At 37.8% G+C, this 22,773-nt stretch overlaps 2 protein-coding genes across 2 annotated transcripts; one reads left to right on the forward strand and one right to left on the reverse strand.

The window, feature by feature from the left end:
* Positions 1 to 124: 124 nt before the first annotated feature.
* LOC124929420 (3-hydroxy-3-methylglutaryl coenzyme A reductase 1-like) lies at positions 125 to 3,749 on the forward strand. Its single transcript, XM_047469776.1, has 4 exons — positions 125 to 1,224; positions 1,589 to 1,770; positions 2,284 to 2,630; positions 2,939 to 3,749. Exons 1-4 carry the CDS (start codon positions 227 to 229, stop codon positions 3,185 to 3,187), a joined length of 1,776 nt encoding a protein of 591 aa, XP_047325732.1. The 5' UTR covers positions 125 to 226; the 3' UTR covers positions 3,188 to 3,749.
* A 2,500-nt stretch (positions 3,750 to 6,249) lies between these two features.
* On the reverse strand, positions 6,250 to 18,376 carry LOC124930637. The gene is made up of 8 exons (XM_047470965.1): positions 18,348 to 18,376; positions 17,958 to 18,090; positions 17,731 to 17,841; positions 17,235 to 17,464; positions 10,494 to 14,994; positions 8,652 to 8,729; positions 8,237 to 8,497; positions 6,250 to 6,264 (listed from the first exon to the last, which is right to left on the reverse strand). The coding sequence occupies exons 1-8, from the start codon at positions 18,374 to 18,376 to the stop codon at positions 6,250 to 6,252; spliced, it is 5,358 nt and encodes a 1,785-aa protein (XP_047326921.1).
* Positions 18,377 to 22,773: the final 4,397 nt, after the last annotated feature.

Here is a 22,773-nt window from a genome sequence, read left to right on the forward strand (position 1 = left end):
ATAGCATGCCAATTAACTTAGTTTGTCTGTCTGTCTTGTTTGACCCACCCCAACTTTTTTGTAATAGAAATGCCCCCGAAACTCTTGCTCATCTACATACAGACCCCGCAACGTTCGTTCATCTGCATACTGATCCCTCCCCTCCCTCCAATCAAAAGCCGCAGAATCAGCGCACAACCTTGCTATTGACGGAGGAACTCACACACTCTCTCTCTCTCCTCCCGGAATGGACGTTCGCCGGAAGTCCCCAAGACCGTCTGTCCCTTCTACCGACAACCGTATCCACCATCACCTCGATGAGCGCTACCGCTACCACGACAACTCTCGCCGGTCCGTCGATCGGACACCTTCTCCGGGACCCAAGGCATCGGATGCCCTTCCTCTGCCGCTTTACTTGACCAACGGCATTTTCTTCACTCTCTTTTTCTCAGTCGCTTACTACCTTCTGCAGCGTTGGCGAGAGAAGATCCGATCATCCACGCCGCTTCACGTTGTTACCCTATCAGAACTTACCGCCATAGTATCTCTTATCGCATCCTTCATCTACCTGTTAGGGTTTTTTGGCATCGGTTTCGTCCAATCGTTTATCGCCCGTCCGTCTCAAGACGCCTGGGACGACGACGAAGAAAATACTGACCGCTTCATTCTTGAAGAGGATCGACGGGTCGAGCCCTGTGCCGCGGCCCCCCCTGCGATCGTTCATCGGCCCAAACTTAATGAACATCCGGCCTTACCCTTGCCAGGGGAGGACGAAGAGATCGTCGATTCGGTTGTGTCAGGTGAAATACCTTCTTACTCTCTTGAATCCAAGCTCGGCGATTGTCATCGCGCGGCCTCAATTCGACGGGAGGCTGTGCAGAGAATTACAGGGATGTCCCTTGCTGGCTTGCCTCTTGAAGGATTTGATTACGAGTCGATTTTGGGCCAATGCTGCGAAATGCCTGTCGGCTATGTTCAGATTCCTGTGGGAATTGCAGGGCCGTTACTCCTGGACGGATGCGAGTACTCTGTTCCCATGGCCACCACGGAAGGCTGTTTGGTTGCTAGTACAAACAGGGGATGCAAGGCTATATATGCTTCTGGAGGTGCTACGAGCGTTCTCTTGAGGGACGGTATGACCAGAGCTCCCGTTGTCAGGTTTCAGTCGGCAAAGAGAGCTTCCGACCTCAAGTTCTTCTTGGAAGATGATCTTAATTTCGATCTCCTGTCAATGGTTTTTAACAAGTGAGTCAAACAGCTCTCTTTTTTTTTTCTCTCTCGCTTGCTTGGAGTCTCTATCTAGGATGCCAAATCAATTGGTTAACAGTCTCAAACACAGTTCGCTTTCATGATTTGATGCTTTGGAGGGATTCCTGAAAAAACCATTTTGCAAATCATGGGGCTGAACTGAACTGAACTGATATATCCAGATTTTATCAATCCGAAGAACATTTCAATTCCTTAATAATTTTCTCATTGACGTGTGCTTCCTTCACTTTCAGATGTTTGATTAACTATTATTTCTTCTTTCAGTGGATCCAGTGTTCTTTCTAAAACTAACAACTGATTTTACATCATATTCATTTGAAGATGAATTTCCTGATTGCAGATCGAGCAGATTTGCAAGACTCCAAAGAATTCAATGCTCCATCGCTGGAAGAAATCTTTACATGAGGTTTTCTTGCAGTACTGGTGATGCAATGGGGATGAACATGGTCTCTAAAGGTGTTCAAAATGTTTTGGACATGCTCCAAAATGACTTTCCTGATATGGATGTTATTGGAATTTCTGGTAATTCTTTCTCTTTGTGGGTGTCAACATAATTATCTTATTGGAGAGCATAATTTATCGATTATTTTATTTAATGAATCTCTCCAATTTAGATTTTGTCAAAGAACTTTTGGCTGGATTTTGATCCACAAATTTGTATTCGAAAATGTTAATTTCTTTTTGTTAGGTATATTATATAGTTTGGGATGACAACCTAGCTTTTTGGATAGAAGCTCGTAGTTGTTTCTTGTATTTGTAAGAAAAGGCTTATTGGATAGAACTTGTGTCGGGCACTTGTTCTTTCATTTTCTTTTAAAAATCGATTAAACTACTTCGTCTCGTCATTGGTTATATTATTTATACACAAATTTCTTCAGCTGCTTAATCTCAATCCTTCTAAAATGCACATGAAGAAACTAACATAGTTAACTGGAGAATGACAACAAGCATGTTTTGCTTCCTAAACCTTTTTTTATTTATTTATTAAAAACTCTGCTTGATTATTGATGATGCATGTTCCCCCAATCATTGCAGGTAACTTCTGTTCAGATAAGAAACCAGCTGCAGTAAACTGGATTGAAGGGCGTGGGAAGTCTGTCGTTTGTGAAGCGGTTATAACTGGGGAGGTTGTTGGAAAAGTTCTAAAAACAAATATACCAGCTCTTGTAGAGCTCAACATGCTTAAGAACCTTGCTGGATCTGCAGTTGCTGGTGCTCTTGGTGGTTTCAATGCACATGCTGCCAATATTGTCTCAGCAGTCTTCATAGCTACTGGGCAGGATCCTGCACAAAATATTGAGAGTTCCCACTGCATAACCATGATGGAGGCCATCAATGGTGGCAAAGATCTCCACGTTTCAGTTACCATGCCTTCCATTGAGGTAAAATTGAAAATTCTTCTTACCTGTTTCAATAATTTTCACTTTGGCCTTGTTTGATAAAAGGGTTATTTTGGATTTCAAATAACCCCTTATTATCAATCACTTTATTAATCGGATCATCAATTAAAATACCCTTCTTAATTTTTATTTTTATTTTTATAAATGAATGTAAAGGTCCGTCTTGTCTTGTCTTTTCGCCTATAATTCAAAGGGTATATATAAGAAAGAAAAAAAACAGTTATCTCATATCCCTTGTCAAACCTTTATTTTCTTTTTCTTTACTATTATTTTTGTTTGTGTTAAACCAGGTGGGTACAGTAGGAGGAGGGACACAGCTGGCGTCACAATCAGCTTGTCTGAACCTTCTAGGTGTGAAGGGTTCGAACCAAGAGTTGCCCGGTTCAAATGCCAGACTTTTGGCAACCATAGTGGCAGGTTCGGTTCTGGCTGGAGAACTCTCTCTGATGTCTGCCATAGCAGCCGGGCAGCTTGTGAAAAGCCACATGAAATACAACAGATCCATCAAGGATTTCTCTAAAGCAGTAGCCTCCTCTTAAGACAGACAGACAGACAGACGACAGTTGTGGGGAATGTAATGTAATTGAATTGAACTGAACCAATCAATCTGGTGGCTGAGAGGAGAGTGAAAAGGAGGAGACAGGAGATGGAAAAAAAAAAAGATGAGGCTGCCACCATATTTTAGTTGGCACCTTATGGTTTAGTTGTTTGTGAAGTTGGCAGAAGCCATGACCAACCCCACCACCTTTCTGATTCTCTGCGAGATCACTCTCTTTTGATCTGTGTTTGTTATTAGAGGGAGGAGGGGGCCCCAAACATATTTCTATTTACTGTTTGTTTGTTTGCTTGCTTGCTTGCCTGTTTGTGAAAATTTGCAGTTTCTTTCTGTTGTTGGGTGTTCTTGATTATTATATCTTATTTGGGAGTAGGTATTATTAATTATGTTGTTGGTGGAAGTCTTTGATTAATATATCTTAGTTGGGAGTAGGTATTAATTATGTTGGGGGTGGAGAGTGGTTTGGGAATTGGGATGCTGCTTCAATAACACTATTGCTGTGTACAGAAGAATCTGATCATGAAAATGGACTAAAATAGAACCAACATTGGTAGCATTCCAAGCGGTTTTGTGTAAATTTATTTTATTGCAAGGTAATATAAGCTTAATGTATATTATTAAGACTTGTTTAAAGGCAAGTTGAAATGTGTTTTATTGGAGGAAAAAACAAAGTTAATTAATTCAATCAATTATTTTAGAAAATTAGTATCTGACTCAACTTGATTTAACCTAGAGCTTTAACTTTTAAATATATATTAGAAAAAGTTCAATTAATTAAGAGGGTTTGATTTGTGGCGGTTTAAAATAATATATGAAGTTTTTTTACCTTTAATTTTATAATATATATATGAAGTTTTTTTACCTTTAATTTTATAATATATATTAATTATTTTATTAATATAGACCATAGGATTGGATTGGGATGCGTCTAGAAAAAGTGGGTTATTTTATTGGGTGGGCCGTGGGCACAGCTCACATGGTTTGTCTCCCCATTTTCTGAAGGCCTAACATTTTATTCCAATCACTTCGAATTTCAAATTAACTATCATACTATTATGATTTACTGATTTATAAATTTTAAAATATTTTAGGTATTTCTACCAAATACCTAAATAATTATAGTTTTAAAATACGCGAGCGATCGAAGTTACATTACGAAGCGGTCAAAATTCGGTCCGACCAAAAATCCAAACCGATTAAAATTCGGTTAGATCAGAAATTCGAACAAAAAATTTTCGATTCGAAAGGTTAACCATTATTCTAAAGTACTCTCACGTTATTCAAGATAATATGATTTTCCTAATCCATTTCCTCTATCAATTTTCTAAAATATTATTATCTACATTATCTTCCACCAAATTATTTCATGCTTTCTCTATTCAACATCATTCGTTTCGACGATTAATGATTGAGAAATGTGAGTATGTTGTCTTATATTTCTCATCTTCGATCTCGTTTCGCGTAGTTGTTCATGATCTTATTTTTATTCTCTTTATTCATTGTTAAGATAGTAAATTAAGCCTTTTAAATCGTCGTTTTATGACTGTTTAACATATTTCGGTGACGTTTAAAAGAATCTGATCGTCATCTCCTCATTTGGATAGGTGACTTTTGTTTGGAGGTGCTTTTTTAGTATATTTCTGGTTGATTGATGTGGTATTTCATTTTAGAACCTTTTCTTGTTAGTTTATACAAAGATATATGTGAAGCAATCTGTGATATTATTATCAAAATATTGGTATGTTAAAATTTATCTGAAATTGATACACAATCTTAGTAAACATTAAATATTACGTATTTTTTATAGCAGTTAGAACATAAACTAAATCTAACATCAAATCAGAATAAGAATAATATAAACGTTCGTTATTGACAATGCTGTTGTTAATATTTTTGTTGGAAAACGGTTTAAACCATTTCATTAAAATCCAAAAAGTGGGAGGATCAGAAATCAAAGTTAGACAAACCCTAACTATGATTAAAGATGACAATTAAAAAACCTTAAAAAAACTGATTAGTAGCATTCGTACCTTCTAAAAAATAGAGATTACAAACAGAAAAGACTACATTCAAACATAACTATCCCAACTTGAGATTTTCGAATGCCATCTATTTCATTGAAAGACTTTCCTCTTTCTATTCCTCTAACGATGAAAGGAGACTGTATTGAAAATGATGATGAGTATCGTTGTTTCTCATTTTGAATTCTCTCTTTATACGAGCCCGTTCTGATTTGATAGAAAGAATTATTTCTAAGAATTTTAGGGCTTTTACATTTGTTATCTTGAACTTGAATTATGTATTCTTGTCTTCCTTATCTTCAGCTTACTCCACATCGATTTTGGAATCTTCTTTATCGACTTTATAATTCTCTGTTTCAGCTTTGAAATTCTGGGTGTTTTCTTCTTGAATTTCCTCAACAAAATTTGAGGTTCATCTTCCATTTTCATCCTAATCATTTGTATTACAAAAAATTTTAATTTCCTCTTCACCTTGATCCTTTTTACTTTCTTTCCTTCGCTGCTTTCCTTTTCCCAAAATCCTTCTTGCTCTTTTCTACAAATGTTTGATCTTTGAGTTTAGCCTCCTCTGTTTCCTTCTTTTTCTTTTCTACTTCATAGCTTTTCTACTTTTCTTCTTTAGCTTTATCACATTTATTGTGCAGGAAAGTGTTATAGAAAACACATTTTTTTGGTTTTCATTCATAAGAGATCTCCATGACATTGTGTTTTCATTTTCTGTCAACAACTGTTATTTTCATTGGCAGGACACTCGTAGAATACACTTCAATGCTAATTCTAGTAAAAGACAAGTGCTATTCTCTTTCAGTTATTGGGTCCATATATAATGGTTTCCCAATTGTACCTATAAAATGACTAATTGCTTCAGCATTGTACATGTGGACTGGAATGTTCCAAAGCTTGAACCAAATCTGGACAGTTTCCTTTGATCTACTTTGTAGATTCATCTCTTCTGACTACTTTTCTAACTTAATGCAATTTTATCCTATGTAAGTATGCACTTTCTCCAAGATTTCTTTCAGATTTAAGCCTTTTTGACCTACAGAAAGTAGAAGTCATGTATGTTTGCATAAACCTTTTTAAGCCCATTTTCTCCCCACTATTTAATTAGAGCCTCTTTGGTAGTTGAGAATGATACTCTATTTTTCCCAATGAAGTTTCCAACCACCACAAACTCCTAGTCTTCAATACATTTCTCTTCTACTTTAGAAGACAGTTTGAATTCAAAAGGAGAGTTGAGTACCTCTACCTTTGTTTGGATATCTCCCAAGTAAACTTTTCTACCTTTGTTTGTATATCTCCCAAGTAAACTTTTCATTTGTAGACATGGTCTTCAGATTTTTTTTCTACTTTATTCTTCAACACCTCGTTGATTTTCCATGTTGAATTACTCCTGATAGTGTTGGTTTTGGGATCCTTCATCAGCTCCTTCATTGCATCAAATAACCATTTAACTATCTCCTCATATTATGTTTTCTTCAGTAAATTCGAGTCCTAAAGATAATAAATAATGATTTAGACTATTATTTGTTTAGTTTTCTCTTTACTGATTGTGATTTCTCCCTTCTTAGCATGCATTAAGAGTTTGATAATTTGGGTTTTAAGACCAAACATGTTGGCTCTTTCATTATAACCAACCTTCCAAATTCCTTTTTTCTTCCCTATTTTCATGCTACATTTTCTTTAAATTTTTTATCAGCAATTGGTTCCTTATCTTTGCTGTATTTCTATTTTTCATGGATAATTTTTTCAGCAATCCTATCAATTTTCTTTTTAGCTACCTCCCTTAAACCTTACATCATACATTCTTTGACTTCCTTATACTTATTGTTTTTATTTCTTCCCATTTTAATAAAAAACATAACAAAGCAACAAAGAAGAGAAATTACAGAATATGGTACACTAGAAACCCTAACTTTTACAGAACAATATAAACTAGAAACCTTAACTTTCCAACCAAGCTTTGTGTTGAGGTGTTTCTTGCCATTGCGGGCGAGTTTTAAATTCCGGGTAAACGGGTCAGTGTTTTCTGTTATGAAAACGGGTTAGAGTATAAATACTTTTTTTTTGGTATTTTTCTCATAACAAGTAAGGTTGAGAGAGAGTGAACAGATCTAGGATTTTATGGTTTTCTTCTTGTTCTTTGACTGATCTAGAGAAAAAGATTGGAGCAACTTTTGATTGTGGAGTATTCCAATCATTCTTAGTGTAATCACTTATTTCATTTGAGAGTAGGGCATATTTGATTTCTAAGAAGATCCATAGTTTTGCTGTTGCAAAACCCAACAGTGGTATTAGAACAGTATTGATTGGTTATCTGTTTTAACATTGGAGCAGAGTGCTCTGCTAGTTACCCGACGAAATTCAAAGAGGATATCAACTAGTGTCTTTTCTTGGGTTTTATGAATTGTTAAGGCAGTAATAATGGAGAAATCTAGACCAAATATGGTGAGTCTGAATGATACAAACTACAAGCAATGGAAACTGATAATTAGTGATCTATTAGTTTCAGATGATTTGAATGAAACAATTGAAAATGAGGGTGTTAAACTTGAGAGTACAAAAGAAGTTGATTGGAAAAAGACAAATAGAAATGCGTGTAACTTTATTTGTTCCTGTGTTGGTGTAAATGTTGTGCACCATGTTGAGAACGAGACTACAACGTATAGTGTGTGGAGAAAACTTGAAGCTCTCTATGCTGGGAGTTCAGCAAAGAATAAAGCAATACTGGTACGAAGGTTGGTGAATCTAAAGTACATTGATAATAAATCAATTGCTGAGCACTTGAATGAATTTCAAAATATTTTGAATCAGTTGAGTAGTATGAAGATAAACTTTGATGATGAGGTGCAAACTGTAAATAAGATCATAGAAAATTGACTCATCTTAAATTCATTTCACAGACTTAAAAAAAAGAATGCCTTGTACTAACTAATGTCAATGTCTTACATCCATTTCAAAGTTATTTCATTAAGATGAAAAAGAATGAAAAGAGTATAAAAACAACATACCTTCCTATAACAACAAGGAAGTGGTGGTCCAACACGTCCAACAGAGTTGTCATCCCACTCTGTAAAAGCACCTCCAGCACAAGTCTCCGTCAAGTCGTAGCCTTGGCCAATAGGTGCTTTGAAAGAACATGGCAAGAAACTGTGATATATTATGGCCATGGATATGCTAGCAGGTTTTAGATACACAATAAAAGAAGGTCTAACAATGCAATTAGATAGTGACCCTTTAGAAACACATTTTTTGTTGTCAATGTATCTCATCTGTATTGCAAACAAAGAGCAAAGATTCATTGATGTTTTCTCATTTGTATCCGAATTCAAATTCGAACACCAAAAGTGAAACGTTCCTAACTCTAAAATTACCGGTCTAACATAGATATGATGGGACCTTAGCATGCTTGAACATATAAAATACCTGAAGACTATCATTTATGCGGAAGCAAAAGGTGGATTCACTCTTAAAAAGACATATACTTAAAAATGTAGGCACTTGCTGCCAAAAGATGCCATAAACGATTAAGTGCTTTAATACATAATATCCAACAGTTTAAAAACATTTGAGAAGTACTTAGTTGGTTTTTAAAACATAATACAGCCATGCAACAAAAGTTCACAAAATAACCAACATAATCAGCCATGGGTCCCTCCTTCCACACTCAATCCTGCTAGTTGCTGACCCTCCAAGGATTCTCTCCAGCCAACATATAAACCTAAGGAAGAGTACCTACACCACACAAGCATAGTGAGCCTAAAGACTCAACAAGCATTTAAAGGATACAAAACAATGCAATAAAATAATAACATTTCAGTCAAAAGAAATGAGTTATGCATAAACATGACTTATAAAAGGATGCATGTGGGTTTTAAACATATTTAATCAAGGTGATTTGTACAGTAATAACTTGAGCACATATTTTGACCCTTAAACATTCAGAGCTGATCCTGAATGTAAAGATCCGTAACTTTTGAGCACATGGTTGGAAGGGTACTCTTCGGAGTCCATCTCTAAAGCCCACATTCCTGTTTTTGGACACATTATGTGTGGGTAGAAATTCTGGGAGCTCGTCTCCAGAACTCAGTCCCATATCATAATAATAATAACAGCCATATTTTAGAATCAAGACCACCAGAGCTCATCTTGGTTGGCCATCATCTCATAAATCCATCAATACCTTTATTTTGTTTCACCATGATCATAAAAACAAAGAGTGCTTTGTAAAAACAGCATCCCATGCAAGTAAAACCAGATCTGCTTTTAGAAAACATGAACATGCAAGTAAAACTAGATCTGCTTTCATAAAACGTGAACATGCAAGGCAAAATCATATATTTATTATGGAAAACTATGATATAAATGCATAAAAACGTTTGATACTTTGAGAGAATAATGATCAACTATGTTTATCATAAAAATCGGGTCCATGCAAGTAAGAATCAAGCTTTAAATATAACATGCATTGATTATAGAAAATACATGAATAATACTGCAAGTATGGGTTTCTAAAGTGGGTTTTTGAGAAAAGTACTTGCCTTATGATCCTAAAGCAGCTATAATCGATGGATCTTCAAGGGATCTTCAAGGGCTCTAAGGTATTGCTGTTCTTCAAGGTCTTCTAAGACTTGTTGGGCTAATTTCATTTTAGAGAGAGAAAGTGACAAACTATACAATGAATCACTAGAGAGCCTTAAATAGACTAAGTATTGGTGGGGTGTTTGGACAAGTGTCGCCCGATCCTAAAATTAAGGGCATGCATCTTCTTTTTGACACTTGGCAGATGTATGCTGCCCTTTGCATGTGTTGTTTGTACAAAACAATGGGTTACTAGCAAAATAATGGGTTATTGAGCAATATCATGGGCTGGAGTATAAAACTATGGTTAATTTAATTTAATTAACTATGGGTAAGGGTCTGATCATGAACAGGACTTGACAAATAATTCATGGGTCTCGGTCTAAGTCTATATTTTTCGATCTAAGTCAATATTCTCGGCCTAAGTCAATATTGTGGGTCTTAATAAAATATTCTGGGTCTTAAGAAAATATATTTTGAGTCTTAAATAAAATATCTCGGTCTTAAATTAATTGTCACGGTCCTAAGGCATTGGTCTCGGTCCATGGCTCGAATTTTCTAGAATCATATTTTTCCGATCATAAGTACAATCATGCTAAGTCTTTGGCCCGGTCCGGACCAAAGAACCTCGGTCTTAATTGTGATTTTTGGGTGTCACAATTCTACCCTACTTAAAAAAATTTCGACCTCGAAATTAAACGTACCGAATAGTTGGGGATAGTCACGTTGCATGTCTTGCTCTACTTCCCAAGTTGCTTCATCACTTGAGTGGTTGCTCCAAAGGACTTTAACCATTTTGATCTCCTTGTTCCTTAACTTTCTGATTTGTGTAGCAAGGATCTGTGTTGGGACCTCTTCATAAGCCAGGTCAGGAGCCCATTGAACTTCTTCATGGTGAATAACATGGGTTGGGTTGGGAACATACTTCCTCAAGTTGGATACATGAAAAACATTGTGAACTGTATCCAAACTTGGAGGAAGTGCTAGTCTATAAGCCACATCACCGACTTCTTCAAGGATCTCAAAGGGACCAATGTATCTGGGATTTAACTTGCCTTTCTTCCCAAGTCTAATGATTCCTTTGCATGGAGAAACCTTGAGGAAAACATGGTCGCCTCTTTCGAACTTCAGGTCGCGTCGCTTCTTGTCTGCATAGCTTTTCTGACGGCTTTGAGCTGTTAGCAACCGTTCTCTGATCTTACTCACAAGGGCCACGGTGTTAGCTACTAATTCTGGCCCAATGACAACACGCTCGCCCACTTCATCCCAATGCAACGGAGTCCTACACTTTTTCCCATACAAAGCTTCAAAAGGTGCCATACCAATTGAAGTCTGAAAACTGTTGTTGTACGCAAACTCGATCAAAGGTAGCCTTGGCTCCCAATTTCCTCCATAGTCGATTAAACAAGCCCTCAATAGATCTTCCAGAATCTGGATCACGCGTTCGGATTGACCGTCTGTTTGAGGATGAAAGGCAGTACTGAACGCTAACTTTGTGCCTAAACCCTTGTGCAAACTTTCCCAAAAATGTGAAGTGAAACGTGGATCACGATCTGATACGATTCTTGCTGGAACTCCATGTAGCCGAACGATTTCCTGAAGGTATAACTCTGCATATTGGGTCATGGTGAAAGTTGTTTTAACTGGCAGAAAGTGAGCTGACTTGGTGAGACGATCCACTATGACCCATATTGCATTCATCTTACGAAGGGTCACGGGTAATCCAACAACGAAATCCATAGATATGTCATCCCATTTTGAAACAGGTATGGGCAACGGACATAGCAAACCAGCAGGCTTTTGATGCTCAATCTTCACTTGTTGGCAGGTTAGGCATTCACTCACATATTTCATGATGTCCCTCTTCATTCCTGGCCACCAGTATAACATCTGCAGATCTTTAAACATCTTGGTACTACCTGGATTAATAGAGTATGGAGTGTAATGTGCCTCGGCTAATACTTCTTGTCTTAATGAGTCAACAGATGGTACCCATAAGCGATCCTTGTGATAGACCAGGTTGTTCTTAGTTGTATACAAAGAGGTGCCTTTCTTTTCATCCCTTTGTCTCCAAAGAGTTAGTTGTGGATCTTGAGCTTGACCCAAACGAATTTTATCAATAAGGTCTGGAACAATAGCCAAAGTTGCCAGAATACACTCTTTCTTTGGCTCTATCACAGCCAGGTTCAGCCTTTCGAATTCCAGGACCAAGTTTGGTTGTGAAGTGATCTGATTCAGCGTGCTTGACTTTCGGCTCAACGCATCTGCTACCACATTAGCTTTACCTGGTTGATAAATAATCTCGCAATCGTAGTCTTTAACCAACTCTAGCCAGCGCCTTTGTCTCATGTTGATCTCCTTTTGATTGAACAGATACTTTAAGCTTTGATGATCTGTGAAGATCTGACACTTTTCACCATAGAGATAATGCCTCCAGATCTTCAAGGAAAACACAACTGCTGCTAATTCCAAGTCATGCGTGGGATAATTCTTTTCGTGGGTCTTGAGCTGTCTTGAAGCATAAGCGACAACATTACCATTCTGCATCAACACAGCCCCCAAACCATGCTTTGAGGCATCAGTGAACACAATAAAATTTCCTACTTCATCTGGAATGGTGAGAACAGGAGCTGATATCAAACTGTTTTTCAATGTTTCAAAGCTTTCTGCGCACTCCTCAGTCCAAACGAACTTGTGATCTTTTCTAGTCAACGTGGTAAGAGGCAAGGCGATCTTGGAGAATCCCTTGATGAACCTTCTGTAGTAGCCGGCTAAACCCAGAAAACTCCTCACTTCAGTCACACTTGTGGGTGCAGCCCAACCCTTAAGTGCTTCTACTTTTGCAGGATCAACCTCAATGCCCCTAGATGAAATAATATGACCCAAGATTGCTATTTGACTCAACCAAAATTCACACTTACTTAGTTTTGCGAAAAGTTGATTCTTCATTAACACTTGCAAAACCAAAGCCAAATGTCGTGCATGATCTTCTTCCGTTCGAGAGTAGATCAGAATGTCGTCGATAAAGACCACCACAAACTGATCTAAATAAGGATGAAACACTCTGTTCATTAATTCCATAAAAACCGCTGGTGCATTTGTCAAGCCAAAAGGCATAACCAGAAACTCGTAGTGCCCATAACGAGTTCGAAATGCTGTCTTCTTCACGTCCTCCTCCTTGACTCGTATTTGATGGTAGCCTGATCTGAGATCTATCTTGGAGAAGACTGATGCACCTTTTAATTGGTCAAACAGATCATCGATTCTGGGCAAGGGATATTTATTCTGGATTGTTACCTTGTTTAATTCACGATAATCAATACAAAGACGTTGGGATCCATCCTTCTTCTTCACAAGTAGCACTGGTGCCCCCCACGGAGACACACTTGGGCGGATAAAACCCTTGCTCAAATAGTCTTCTAGTTGATCTTTCATCTCCTTCAACTCAGTAGGTGCTAACCTATAAGGTGCCTTAGAAATTGGAAGTGTCCCCTCCTTCAACGTGATGCCAAACTCCACTTCTCTTAGTGGTGGTAGACCATTGATATCTTCAGGAAACACACCAGGAAAGTCTCTTACAACTTTGATGTCCTCAAGTCTAGGTAGTTGAACTCCTAGCATAGCATAAGAAGTAGCCAACACTATTGGAACCCCTGATGAAAGTGGCTGTTGAATTTTAAAGGAAAGACTGGGTGGAGGTGTTGCTCTGAACTGGAATGTTCTCCCATCTTGATCAGTTAAAGATACTGTCTTTTTCTTACAGTCAATGTGAGCCTCATGCCGAGTTAGCCAGTCCATTCCTAAAATGACATCAAAACCAGCCATTTCTACTACCACAAGATTTACTAGCATCTTGTGCTTTTGGATATATGCCTTACAGGCCCTAACATACTTATTAGTGTTCAAACTTGTTCCTGATGGTAGAGAAATACTATACATGGTTTTAGTTTCATCAGGTCTCAAACCAGATCTTTGAACAAAGTTGGCAGAAACAAAAGAGTGTGTTGCACCAGTATCAATTAAAGTATGAGCTAAGGTATGGGCAATTAGAAGATTACCCGTAATGATGGTGGAATCCGGGTCCGCTTCTTCCTGGTTCATTGCAAACACTCTGCCTGGAACAATGGCCTTCTTCTGCGGACAGTCGCGTGAAAGATGTCCTGGCTTCTTGCAGTTGAAACAGAAGTTGGTCCCATACAGACATTCACCTTGGTGCGACCGGCCACATTGAGAACAGGTTGGTTTAGACGTAGCTGGAGCTTTGGCCGCCACTGCTGGCTTAGCAGGCTGAATCCTCCTTTGCTGATTTTGCTGCTGTTGTGGCCCTTGATAGTTTTGACCCTGATGTGCATTCCTTGACTGCTGTTGGGGTGCATATTGATTAAAAGGTTGTTGGACAGCCCTTTTGAAGTTGGGTCCTTGCGAATCTCTTCCAGCATAGTTGCTCCTCTTGGCTTGGGACTCCCTCACAATGTCAGCACTATCCTTTTCAGCCATCAGCGCCTTCTCAATCGTTTCCCTCATAGTGGTCGCTCCACTTAGGCGTACGTCCCTCCTAATAGTAGCATTAAGCCCCTCCATAAAATGATTGAGCTCCATGGCCGCACTCCCAAGGATCATGGGAGCAAAATATCGCCCCCTCTCAAACTTCTTCACATAATCAGCCACACTCGAGTCACCTTGTCTGATTTCCAGAAACTCACGGGCCAGCTTGTTCCTGGTGCTAAGAGTGAAGTATTTCCCATAAAATGTGTCCTTGAAGTCTTCCCATGATATGTTAGCAAGGTCTACAGCAGACTTTGCTCCCTGCCACCATATACGAGCATCGTCCCTAAACATAAATGTTGCGCATCGCACCCTGTCCCCATTATTAATCTGCATGAATTCGAAGATCGTCTCTAAGGACTGGATCCATTCCTCAGCAACCATAGGATCAGTGCTTCCCTTGAACTCAGCCGGTTTGAAGCTCATGAATTGCTTGTAAATCGGCTGCTGCCCTCCTTCAGTATTGTTGTTGCTACCTTGGTTGTTGTTATGGTTCATATTGGCCTGGAACATTTCGCGCATCTGTTCACCTTGAAGTCTGTTCTGGTCCCTCAGCGCCTCTACTAGCCCTATTAAAACGTCCTCCCTGGCTGGTTCATCCGAAGAAGTAGCAGCATTCGTCCTAGTCCCCCTTCTCATGATTCTATTAGAAATAATAACAGCTTAACATTTGCATAAGCTGGGTCATTGTCCTATCTCATTATTGTATTGGCAGTACTTTATTTAACTAAAATAATAACAATTCTAAGATTGCAAGTTATCAAATAACTTACAGACTTTGCAGGAGAGCTCTTGGAGTAGCAACAGCAGGCGCATGAGTGTGGGAGTACAAATGATTGGAACCATTGCTCTGATACCAATTGAAACGTCCCTAACTCTAAAATTACCGGTCTAACATAGATATGATGGGACCTAAGCATTCTTGAACATATAAAATACCTAAAGACTATCATTTATGCGGAAGCAAAAGATGGATTCATACTTAAAAAGACATATACTTAAACATGTAGGCACTTGCTGCCAAATGATGCCATAAACGATTAAATGCTTTAATACATAAGATCCAACAGTTTGAAAACATTTGAGAGATACATATTCGGTTTTTAAAACATAGTACAGCCATGCTACAAAAGTTCACAAAATAACCAACAAGATCAGCCATGGGTCCCTCCTTCCACACTCAATCCTGCTAGTTGCTGACCCTCCAAGGATTCTCTCCAGCCAACATATAAACCTAAGGAAGTGTACCTACACCACACAAGCATAGTGAGCCTAAAGACTCAACAAGCATTTAAAGGATACAAAACAGTGAAATAAAATAATAACATTTCAGTCCAAAGAATGAGTTATGCATAAACATGACTTATAAAAGGATGCATGTGGGTTTTTAAACATATTTAATCAAGGTGATCTGTACAGTAATAACTTGAGCACATATTTTGACCCTTAAACATTCAGAGCTGATCCTGAATGTAAAGATCCGTAACTTTTGAGCACATGGTTGGAAGGATACTCTTCGGAGTCCATCTCTAAAGCCCCATTCCTGTTTTTGGACACATTCTGTGTGGGTAGATATTCTGGGAGCTCGTCTCCAGAACTCAGTCCCATATCATAATAATAATAACAGCCCTATTTTAGAATCAAGACCACCAGAGCTCATCTTGGTTGGCCATCATCTCATAAATCCGTCAATACCTTTATTTTGTTTCACCATGATCATAAAAACAAAGGGTGCTTTGTAAAAACAGCATCCCATGCAAGTAAAACCAGATCTGCTTTTAGAAAACATGAACAGGCAAGTAAAACTAGATCTGTTTTCATAAAACGTGAACATGCAAGGCAAAATCATATATTTATTATGGAAAACTATGATATAATTGCATAAAAACGTTTGATACTTTGAGAGAATGATGATCAACTATGTTTATCATAAAAATCGGATCCATGCAAGTAAGAATCAAGCTTTAAATGTAACATGCATTGAATATAGAAAATACATGGATAATATTGCAAGTGTGGGTTTCTAAAGTGGGTTTTTGAGAAAAGTACTTGCCTTATGATCTTAAAGCAGCTATAATCGATGGATCTTCAAGGGATCTTCAAGGGCTCTAAGGTATTGCTGTTCTTCAAGGTCTTCTAAGACTTGTTGGGCTAATTTCGTTTTAGAGAGAGAAAGTGGCAAAACTATACAATGAATCACTAGAGAGCCTTAAATAGACTAAGTATTGGTGGGGTGTTTGGACAAGTGTCGCCCGATCCTAAAATTAAGGGCATGCATCTTCTTTTTGACACTTGGCAGATGTATGCTGCCCTTTACATGTGTTGTTTGTACAAAACAATGGGTTACTAGCAAAACAATGGGTTATTGAGCAATACCATGGGCTGGAGTATAAAATTATGGTTAATTTAATTTAATTAACTATGGGTAAGGGTCTGATCATGAACAGGACTTGACAAATAATTCATGGGTCTCGGTCTAAGTCTATATTTTTCGATCTAAGTCAATATTCTCGACCTAAGTCAATATTGTGAGTCTTAATAAAATATTCTGGGTCTTAAGAAAATATATTTTGAGTCTTAAATAAAATATCTCGGTCTTAAATTAATTGTCACGGTCCTAAGGCATTGGTCTCGGTCAATGGCTCGAATTTTCTGGAATCATATTTTTCCGATCATAAGTACAATCTTGCTAAGTCTTTGGCCCGGTCCGGACCAAAGAACCTCGGTCTTAATTGTGATTTTTTTTGGGTGTCACAAAAAGTGTTTCCAAAAGGGCCAATTAATCTCATTCTAGTTCTGGGTGTAGAGATATCTTGGATGACAGGAATTATGTTATATTTTCTTTCTAGAGAAAAATACCAAGTTGGATATTAGAATGTTTACCCGATGCAGATGTTAATAAATCTCTGTGTCTCAACAGATAAAGGTGCTCTGTCACATAACATGAATCTGATCTCTCTTTCAAGAAAGCTTCGTATCTTTTTGAAAACAATGATATCCAACATATCTCTCTCTAGTCCACGGGCTCCAAACCATTTTCCGTTTGCAACTGCTAGTCGTCTGCTATATGCAATCTGAAAACATTTCTTTGCAAAACCACCTTTCACCTCAACCTACGAGAGTGTATATTTATTGAAGGATGTAATTGCTTCATTTCTAAAATTTCATAAAAATAATAAGTTATCTTCGAAAAATTAAGTTATCAGATCGTCTTTGAAACTCCGTCTTGATTTTATTAGAAGTGTCTGTCAAAGTCAATGGTGGACCATAGTCAATTGAGCAGCCAATAACCAATATCACAAACGGGAAATAAAGAATATCTGAACAGTTCAGTTAGGAAGACAACTTATACTGATACCTCTACTGCCAACTAGAAAACGTGAGCCAGAGGCAAATAGGCCAAGTAAACATAATTTTCTCCCAAGTTTGGAATCAATGTCATAACTGCAGTTGTAGTAGCTATAATGTTTTCATAAGTTATCATGACTCCCTACATATAAGAGTTGAAGACATGTTCAAGCAAAAAAAAGCATGATTTATGAACATTATACAAGAATATAAGAATAAGATCTTAGTGAAGAATACATAATATAAGCAATGTCACACCTTTGGTAGACATGTACTACCACTGGTATACATGATAACCGTAACATCTTCCCTGAAAGGTAGTCTAGAATAAACATGACTTTCTACCCCAAGCTTCTCAACTTCAGTGAATGAATTAACACTCCAAGCCTGGCTGTTAGAGACACATTATGTTTCATCATCTTCAAAGTAAACAACATTGCTTATAGTTCTCAAGCTCGAACTTATAGCATCCAACTTCTTCAACTGCTTGTGATCACATATTAGGGTCAAAACTTGGGTTTGTAATTATTTTTATGCAATTAGATACCCTATGATTCAAGGAGGTGAATTTAGTAATGAGAATGTTTTGTCTACCTCGTTGAGTGAGTGGATCAGGGCCTCCTCACCAAGGGATTGAAATGACTTTACCTTGTTACATCAATATTGAAACAAGGCATCTGACTTCATGCAAACCAATTAATAGAACTGGAGTATTATCAACACTTACTAACTAAAGATCACATGTTTTATAATATATAGATAGATTCTAATTGCAACAAGTTATAAACAACAGTCTCAAGAAATCATTATTGAGTTGAAAATATATGAAAAAGTCCAAAATTATGGACATTTATTAGTGTGTGAATCACTCAATTGACAAAAAGGAGAAGAGCATAATAGTCTTTGATTTTCAACCATAAAACCACATGAACATCAAGTCTACAAAATTTTGTAATTTGAAATATAAAAATTTCAAATTCAAATTGTAAATATAAATTAGAGGGTGATTGTAACCTTACCAATGATTGAAGAACACTACTTGATCCTTAGGAAAACTTTTGGGATCCTCAAATTCAAGCTTCAAGGCCACAAACAAAAAATTTGAAAAATCCGAATGCCTGGAACTTTATTGGATGATTTTGATTTTCTTCGATTTAAGGGTTATGTGTTGCTTCCTTAGCTCTATAATGACTTGAGGGAGCTATTTATAGCATCCCTAAGTTGGTTGGAGAATCATAGTGGGATGAATCAGCCAAAAGTCATTAACGACGTTTTTGTTGTTCTTGGCTCAAGTGGCTGGAATATAGATGATTCATCCTTATTTTTGTAGGGGAGAATGATAACCATCGTAGGGTGATCATTCTTGACTTTGAATCAGTCAAAACCATCGAACATTGGTCGAGTTCCAAGATCAACACGGATCTTGAAGCTTATCTTCACAACGTCGCGATGAAGAAGAAGATTAGAGGCAAAACGATGTCGGTTTAGGCGTGTTTAGGCATTTTGTTGGCGTTCCGTTAGGCGCCTAGCGTTCCGTCAATGTTTGGAGGAACGTAGCTAACAACCCATTAGTTGTTCCTCTACGACTTGGGCGCGCTTCTCCTCGACTATAATTGGCTACGCGGAACATTCTTGGGCGCTAGATGAAAATTAAGCGCTGATCCGATGGTCCTGGCGTGCGCTGCAACCAATTCATGGTTTCGGCCACACAAAATCACATATATATATATTTTTATTAAATTCTTAATGGTTTATTTGAAATTGATTTTTTTTTACCCTTTTGGCTTTAATTTTGATCTTTTAATTACACAAAATATTAAAAATAAATATGGAAAATATTTTGCCAATTTTTTTGTATATTTTGGATTTAAATAAATAATTTTTTTAGATGAAATGGATACAATAATTCATCAAAATTATTTATTTATTTATTTCTTTTAATTTTTCTAAAATTATTTTGAGATAATATGGGTACAACATTTATCCCAAATAATTTTATTTTTAATTTTGACCTTAATCTTTAAATAATTTGATTAATTAACACAATAATTAATCCTAATTAATTAGTTTAAATGAGTTTTTGGCCATGTGGTTAATTATTTTGATCTTATTTATTCAAAAATAATTCAAAATAATTATTTTAATATTATAAATTGGAGTGTCAATTTTTAGTGCTTATAAAACCCTTAAGGTTGTAAATAAAGAATAAAATTTGTGATATTGTGTGGTCGAAACTGTGAAGAACGGCTGCAACAAGGATTAGGACCATCGCGTCCGCGTTCTCGCTTGAAACAACGTTATTTTATCCCTCGATCATCTTCTTCGTCGCGATCACCGGAAGAATACGAACAATAATCATCTTTGATTTTTCAAATATGGAACTCTATCGTTTCTCAACCATTTCGACTGATTCGAAAGATGCAATTATCAACCTACTTTGTGTTAAGGAACTAGACAATCTTACTCCACAAAATCTGCAAGTCAAAGATGCAATCAAGTCACAATATATTCCTCCATAATCTTAGTGATTGCACAGCTAATTGTTACCCATATTTAGACTCCACAAAATCTGCAAGTCAAAGATGTAATCAAGTCACAATATATTCCTCCATAATCTTAGTGATTGCACAACTAATTCTTACCCATATTTAGACTTTACATTTCTCATTCATATATACAATTATTCCTTTTCAATCATACATCTTCTCTACATGGTATCAGAAGTCTAGATCCTACAATGTCATCAAACGCCTTCTCCGTCCCAAACCCTACCGACCCCGGCTATCCCATCTTCTTTGTCAACCTATCGCAATGCAAACCCTTACAAACTACAAACACCACCACCAACTTTACATAATTGTCTTCCCAAATCAAGTCATTCTTATTTGGTTTCGGCCTATTTGACTACCTCACTGGAGAAAAGAAATGCCCACCACCAACAATCACCAAAGACGACAACACTGTCATCCCTAATCCCAGTTACGCCTCATGGTCTCGACAAGACCAACTATTGTTAGGCTCCCTCATCGACACTCTTGACGCCAAGATCGCACCTCTTGTAGCCTCTGCTGCTACATCTCATGAAGCATGGACTGCTCTCAAATCTCTCTACGCAAATCCTACTCGCAACCATATCCTCCAAGTCAAGAAACGACTTGACTCAATCAAAAAGACACCCAATCAAACCATCACTGACTATATGCATCAAATAAAACAATGCACCACTGAACTTGCCAATCTAGGCAAAACTCTAGATCCCGAAGACATCATTGCAAAGGTTCTAAATGGGCTCGATCAAACCCAACACCGTTCCATCATCGAAACCGTTGAAGCTCGAGATACTCTCATCCCGTTCGATGCTCTCCATGAAAAACTCATACATCATGAGCTCACCAAACTCCATGACAACACCAACTCCACCTCATCAACACCTACCACCGCTTTTATCGCAACCTACAAACCATCATCCAATACTCGCCAAAATAACAATTACTCCCAACCCCAATACTCTAAAGACAACAGCCGACAGTCCTCACCACACTTCCCCAACCCCTCCTCCTCATCCAACACCAAATCACCTGATGTTTGCCAATATTGCGGCTACACCGGTCACACCATCTCCGTCTGTCGCCACTTCTCTCGCGCCCATCCTAATTTTACACTTAAACCCTTTGTACGTCAATCTCGCTACACTCGTCCTCAAGCCAACACTGCCTATTCATCTCACGCCCCTCCATGTGACTGGATTATAGATAGCGGTGCTACTCACCATGTCACACATGATCTCGATAATCTATCCCTTCACACTCCTTATACATGCAATGATGATGTTATCATCGGTGATGGCTCATCTCTTCCAATCTCTCACACAGGTTCATTCACTATCACCTCTCAAAACAAATCTTTACTCTTTCAAAATGTTCTTTATGTTCCAAAAATTGCACAAAACATTATTTCTGTCTCCAAGTTTTGCCTTGATAATAATGCACAAATTGAGTTTACCTCTTCTTCCTTTCGTTTCAAGGCTATCTCCACGAACACCATCCTACTCCAAGGAACTTTTAATCATGGCATGTACACCTGGTCTTCTTCCTACAAATGTGCCCTTCAAACATCTCTCACATCATCTACTTCAAAGCTATCCACCACGTCTGCTCTCCTATGGCATCACCGTCTTGGCCATCCGTCATTTAATTTTTTATTTTATATTTCAAATTTATGTAATTTAGGTTCAATTTCATCCCTTGATTACTGCAATTCTTGCAAGATTAATAAAGCACACAAACTTCCTTTCTCTCAATCCACTCTTACGTCTACAGCTCCCCTTGAATTATTATTTTCAGATGTTTGGACCTCACCCCACCTCTCGCATGACAACTACAAATATTATCTAATCTTTGTGGATCATTACACTAAATATGTATGGTTTTACCCTCTCAAAAATAAATCCGACTCTCTCACAGTCTTTCTTGACTTCAAAAAATTAGTTGAAAACTATTTCAAAAGAACGATCATAACCCTATTCTCTAACAATGGAGGCGAGTTCATCAAATTGGCTCCCACCTTACGCGCTAATGGCATCTCACATCTTACTACACCTCCCCATACCCCTGAACACAACGGCTATGCAGAACGCCGTCATCGTCACATTGTCGAAACTGGTCTCTCTCTCTCCTATCTCATGCCAATCTACCTATCACTTACTGGACACATGCATTCTCCACTACTGTGTATCTCATAAATCGATTACCTACACCAACCTTACAAAATGACTCTCCCTACTATCGACTCCTAAATGTCAAACCTATCTATTCCCAATTACACTCCTTTGGCTGTCTATGCTACCCATTACTACGACCTTATGCTTCCAATAAACTAGATCCTCGATCTCAACCATGCATTTATCTTGGTCGTTCCCTAACTCAAAGCGCTTTTCTGTGCCTAAATCTTACCACAAACAAAATCTACACTTCTCGTCATGTCACTTTCATTGAGCATGATTTTCCATTCCACCATCTATCAAACCAACAAAATTCAACTTCGCTTCCCTCACCTCACGAATGGTTTCCCACTC

This window comes from Impatiens glandulifera, chromosome 3 (genome assembly GCF_907164915.1).
Source record: "Impatiens glandulifera chromosome 3, dImpGla2.1, whole genome shotgun sequence".
In the NCBI taxonomy this organism is placed as follows: Eukaryota; Viridiplantae; Streptophyta; class Magnoliopsida; order Ericales; family Balsaminaceae; genus Impatiens; species Impatiens glandulifera.